Here is a 6,411-nt window from a genome sequence, read left to right as displayed (position 1 = left end):
CAAACTTTAAAATGGTATAGTTATAATATATATATATATATATATATATATATATATATATGTATATATATACTGTATAACAACCAATAATATCATTGCACAACTGAGCACAAATGCTCAGTCCAATCAAATCCCAGTGGATAAAATCAAGTCCCGCCCTGCATTATTTCCTGCTCAGTGTTTTGTTTTACTCAGATGTATAGCATGCAGAGTCCATTTCAGCCTGCAGAGTAAACACAAGACAATCTCTCATCATTTAATATCTGTCTTCAGTGGCCTTATCTGCAGTCCGCTCTCTTTATTTCATTTCATGCATTATTTCATTCCTGCCTGTTCGATCACTTAGCATCTGTCTCCGAGTTATTAATGTTTGTTTAGTAGAGCCCATGTCAGGGGAACATCTCTGTCTCTCGCTCTTCCTCTACTTCTTATCTCTGTGAATCATGGGTAATATATGATTGGCTGTAGGGCATTAGGGCATTAGGAGCTGCTCTGAACAATAGTGCTTAATAACCATGATAGAGCAAACAGTTTGAGCAATGTTACCTGCCTTACACTGCCAGCCCTTAAAGGGTTAGTTCACCCAAAAATGAAAATTATGTCATTAATTACTCACCCTCATGTCGTTTCAAACCCGTTAGTCCTTCGTTCATCTTTGGAACACAAATTAAGATATTTTTGATGGAATCTTGAGAGCTGTCTGACCCTGCATAGACAGCAACGCAACTGAAATGTTCCCAAGTCCAGAAACGTAGCAAGGAGATCTGTAAAATAATCCATGTGACATCAGGGGGTTCAACCATAATTATACGAAACTACGAGAACAGTGTATGCTGTTCTGTGTCAGCTGCGTCATGCCGGATCTGTTTCCTACGTTGTTGTGATTTGATCTGAACGGAAACAGCGTATCCGCGTGGCTCAGCTGAAACAGGATTGAAACTACATGAGGGTGAGTAATTAATGACAGAATTTTCATTTTTGGGTGAACTAACCCTTTAACATGTCAGTGTGTGTATGTGCATTGTAGTTTTCCATTCTTTGCCAAAGAAGCACATTAGTGCATGTTGGGAAAAGTAATCAGTTGTTCACAGCAATGTCCTTGACCCTTTGGGTCATAGCTTCCTGTGTCTGTCCGAGGAGGAACTGGAGGTCACGCTATTGGACATTATTACTTCCTGTTGTGGTGGTGGGTGTATTAGCTTTGGGAAAAACATTTGAGACACTTAAAATGACTACAGCTTTTCAGTGTGAACAAACTCTGGACTGAACTTTACAACTTTGACCCTGTTCATGCTCATAGTCTTCACAGTCCTTTTGGTTGTATTCCTTAATTTTTCTTCTACATTAATGTCATTCTATTTAATGAGTGTACATGCTAGGCTTAAATCCTTTTATGACTTTATGAATGTCCTGTTTGAAGTGTTTGAGTATGTCCTGCGGTGATAATAAGCTGTGTTCATATTTAATATTTAATTCTTTAATGGCTCAGATAGTTACAGTCTAGTTTTATATCACACATTTATGGCCTGTTGTGGGCCACTTGTTAATAAATTCTTAGCCTGTTTTGAATATTATCTTACACTCTGACATTACATGAGAAGTTATTTGCATGTTCTAACCTCTTATTTTAATATGATCTTAAAGCATTTGGTATAATGATTATATTTCTCTCTTGTATACACGCTTACACTAGTGTTCAAAGTTTAGTGTTGCTAAGATTTTTAATCTCTTAAACTCATCAAGGATGAATTTATTCATCACAATACAGTAAAAACAGTAATATTGTGAAATATTATTACAAATTAAAATAAGTCATAATAAATAGTAGTTGTAATATATTTTAAAATGTAATTTTTTAAAAATATGTCTTTAATGTGTTCAAGAAACATTACTATCTATGTTGGAAACAGCTGTTCTGCTTATTTTTACAGAATCCGTGATAGATTTTTTAACATTATAAATATATTTTCCTTCAGTTTAATCAATTCAATGCATCCTTGCTAAATGAAAGTATTAATAAAATATAAATAAATCCCAAACGTTTGAACAGTAAAGTAAATATGTTCCCTACAACCCTGATCTTGACTACATGAATAGCATTATTAATTCTGATTATCGGGGGATAAAATTAAAAGCGCAGAATGCATAAATGAGTAACATTTGGCTTTGGTGAGTAAATAAAACAGCATAAAACAGGTAACTTTATTAGGAACAGCAACATTACATGCTTTATGTCAAACTGTAAGAATGATAGACAGACTCTCTCAGATGTAAGTGATGTGCGTTTTTCAAATCAAAGACATAAAGCATCTACTCAGGAAAACATCTGTTGCATCGTTTACCTCAAAGGAAATGGTATCAGTTCATCTAGAATGCCTAATTTCATTTTCTGAAGAACTCCATGTGGTGACACATATGTGGAATATTTCACGCATTAAGCCACTAAAACAGAAATATCACAGACAGACGGAGACTGGCTCATCCAGAATGATCTGTGCTGTTTGTCATGAGTATGCAAAGTAAAAACATCTAAATAATTCCATTGTCTACAGATGTTAAATACAATTTTTATGACTTGTAAATTTTCTCAATTCATTCGCCGTTGGCAAGTGTGGAAAACAGTTAATTTTGAACCATGATTATAATGAATGCAGAGAAAGGTTTGATTAGGTCAAGGCCACATGAAATTCATTCTGCCCCATAATCCTGTACTGCCAGATCTGAATATTAATGATAGTCCATCATAAGGGAAGAGTCATCAAATCTCTCTCTTTTCTCTCATTCTCTTGCATTCTCATATCTCACTATCTCTCCTCTCTATAACCTTGATATGCCCCTCACACCTTTTCAATATCTCTCTCTGCACTGCTCTCTCTCATCTCACATGGTCGTTCACCTGTGTTGTCACCTGTCTGTGTGATCAGCTGCTGAAAAGTGAGAAAAGCTGCTCGACTTCCTGTTATTCTGCTCACAGTGTATCATATCAGCACATCTACAGTTGACACCTCTGATAGAGAGAGAGAGAGAGGTGTATTTTAATGTGCAGTTACACTAAAGGCGACTAAACATTATATATAGCATATACATGCACGAGTATGAAGCCTGTTTTTAAGACCATTAAAATTTCTGCATTGTGATTCTCATTAGTATTTTTTATATTTTGTTTAAAAAATGTAATAATGAAAACAAAATATTATTACACTTAATCTTTTAATCAAAACATTTCTTATATTTTTACTTTTGATTTTGAGATTAAAATGACGGCGACATTCTTCCCAGGTGTCATGAAATTCACCATTATTCTGACTATTATGATCTAGTTTTAAACTGAACTCATTAAATGTGTCTCTATTTCAGTATGTATAAATATTGTTTAAAAGTGTTCACTCTGTTATTTACAGTTGTGGTGTTTTTTTTTCAGAGGGAAAAGTTGAAGTGTCTAAAGAAGGATTGAAGCTGTGCACTATGGGACCAGGAAAAGTGTTTGGAGAGCTCGCCATCCTTTATAACTGCACCAGGACGGCCACTGTGAGAAGTGAGTACAAACAGAGTGCAGTGATAAATAAAATTAACCTAATTTGGATTCTGATGGCTCAAGCAAGGGACATTTTTTCAACTGCATACATAGACTAACACAGCTTGAGTCTGTTCTAGGCCACATTTCCCAATCTGCCACCGGAGGATTATAATTCTCGGTACGATAGAAGACATCTAGTCACTCCATCTGTGATGATAATCTGTGAATCCATTGATAGACAGGAGGCCAGATTGAGAGAGATATGAGGGCTGAATTAATATTAAGAGATAACAAATGAGTGAAAAATAGTTCTTGGATATTGTAGTCTGTTATTGGTTATTTTGTGATTTAAACAACCCCCTTTACCCTAAGTATTAAAATTTGGCAATTCTTTTCAAATGACCACATTTTCATTAGGCTTTTCCACATTTATAAAAAGCCCCAAATTGCTCCAACTGATTCTGTAATAGCCACAGTTAATGACCACTGTTAATCCGCCACGGGATTAAAAACATGACGTCACGAAACATGACTTTTTATCTCACAATTCAAACTTTTCTCTAGCAATTCTGAGCGCAATTCAGACGTTTTTTAAATCTCAGTTATATAAACTCAGAATTGCAAGACATAAACATAGAATTGCAAGATATAAACAGAATTGTGAGATATAGTCAAGTGTGACATATAACTGCAAGATATGTTTATAACCCGCAATTCTGAGAAGAAAAGTCTGAATTATGATATATGAACTTGCAATTGCAAGAAAAAAGTCTGAATTGAGAGAGAAAAAACGCAAATTTCAATTGCGAAATGCAAAGTAACTCAGAATTCAGAGAAAAAAATCTGAATTGCAAGATATAAACAGAATTGTCAGATGTAAATTCAAAATTTAAATGTAAATTGTGAGAAAGAAAGTCAAAATTCAGTTAATTGTAAGATATAAATTCAGAATTGGGAGAAAAAAGTATTTTTCTCCCAATTAAAAAAGTAAATTGTGAAACACTTAACAGATTTTAGCCAGATCATCTCTTATGCACAGGCTTGTGTGCTGTGTGGTTTCTGAATTATTTGCAAGCCTTTCTCTCATTTATTACTCCATTCTTCTCTTCATTTTCTTTTTCCTCTGTACCATTGTTCTCCTTCATGCATATTCTATTCTTGCCTCCGCTTGGCTCTTTTTCTCCTTCCTCTATCTCTCCTCCTCCGGCTGTGTTTATGGTGTTTCTGCGCTCCTCTGCTCTCTGTCTCTGGTTCTCTGGATAGCGTCTGGGACAGGAAGTGAGCTGGACTGGGATTAAGGGACATGCATGTGTCTGATCTCTCCATGCACGGCCAAATGCGACACATGTCCCTTGTGCACGACTGCCACCAGCAAACCCATCTCTAATTTCACTCGGAATAGAATCTGGATAATATTCATCTCAGTTGTTTTCACTTCAGTTCAGTTCATGTAAATTTAAAGGAATTTTATACTTTTTAAGAATCTGTTGCATGTTGTTGATTACAATAGATAATTCAAATTTTTTCCTCAATTCCTTTAGAGCAGTTTTATGGGAAACCTAGCTGGAAATTGTACAGCACTGCAGATAACATTTTAAATGAGCAATTATCACACTGTTTTGAAAAATATTGTCCATTTTTTGCATCCTTATTTGTGTTAAATATTTTAATTTATGTAATGAACATGTAAACCTAGTAATTTTCACACAACATGCCCAAACCTACCAGAAAAGGGACGTGCTGTAACCATAAACAAAAGGTCATCTGCCTAGATGCGTTTTCCCACCTCAAAAGGATGATTTAGACAACTTTACATCTCAAATGTAAGCACAACAAAAATATGAGCCTTTTAAACTAAGTATGCAATATCATATACTGAATTACTATATAAAACTTCAATATGTAACTTGCCCTACACTCTTTGTGCTAGAGACATGAATGACACCACAAATTGTGGGGCTCGTTGAATATAGCTGCATTTCATTTCAAAACGATCAGACAACTTTCAAATGTTTCGCAACTACAAATTTAGCTATGGCAGACAGCACTTTTCCTCAGAGAAAGTATTTGTATTGCCATCCAAGTCCTTGCATACAGTAGCTGCATGTGTGGATATTCATCTTTATCTCCCTGTCTCTTTCTTTCAAACACTTACCTTTTGTTGTAGTTGGTTTCCAGTGGTGTCTGCATGTAAATGAGTCTTCTGGAGAAGCTGTGGCTTAGAGTATTAGAATGCACAAGGGAAACAGCCCAGATATGTCAGCGCTTAAAGTGGTTTTGACCTGCTGTGATCTTACCCACCCTACAGCTGCCCTGTCCTTTCACAGCTATAAACAACAGAGCAGAGCAACAGAGAGCAGGTCCAGTGCTTCACAGCACATGCTAGATGAAGGCTCTTTATCACAATCCTCTGATGTAATTATTGAACCCAAGTGGATGCTCAACATAAGAGAAACACTGACATAGCCTAGCAAGCACATTAGAAGCCCGGGGGAAAACTAAGAACATTATTAAAGCAAGCGCATTCGTTTGTTGCTTTACAGAATGACACCAAACCACAGATGTTCAGTATCTTTACTATAACTAAAGTTGTTGTATTTTAGAAGAGATACAAAATTTACATTAAATGCTGATTCATCAAATTAATCACATATATGTAATTGCTGAGTGAAGCCTTCAAATTATAACATTTAGAAAAAAAAAGGAAACTGGTCACCTGTAACAGTTCAGTATATAAATTAATACAGTGTTATAAAATACTTCTATTTCAAATAAATGCTGTTATTGTCACGATGTACACACACGAGGAACGAGGAGACGCTGAAGAATACTTTACCAAGACTTTATTTTCAGGAACCAAGGGAGACGAACTCAGGAAGACATTTAACAGCGGA

General features: G+C 35.5%; 1 protein-coding gene across 3 annotated transcripts in view; it reads left to right on the top strand.

Moving 5' to 3' along the window:
* The window catches only part of LOC107665604 (cGMP-dependent protein kinase 1-like), an 80,535-nt gene that overhangs the window by 17,678 nt on the left and 56,446 nt on the right, over nt 1–6,411 (top strand). For all 3 annotated transcript variants that reach the window (XM_016456542.1, XM_016456541.1, XM_016456543.1), the window contains exon 3: nt 3,422–3,535. In XM_016456542.1, coding sequence (XP_016312028.1) covers nt 3,422–3,535 — 114 coding nt within the window. The remainder of the gene's footprint in view (nt 1–3,421; nt 3,536–6,411) is intronic.

Source organism: Sinocyclocheilus anshuiensis, unplaced genomic scaffold (assembly GCF_001515605.1).
Source record: "Sinocyclocheilus anshuiensis isolate Anshui unplaced genomic scaffold, SAMN03320099.WGS_v1.1 scaffold407, whole genome shotgun sequence".
Taxonomy (NCBI): domain Eukaryota; kingdom Metazoa; phylum Chordata; class Actinopteri; order Cypriniformes; family Cyprinidae; genus Sinocyclocheilus; species Sinocyclocheilus anshuiensis.
Note: the sequence above shows the minus strand (reverse complement) of the source record. Positions and strands in the feature narration are given on the sequence as shown.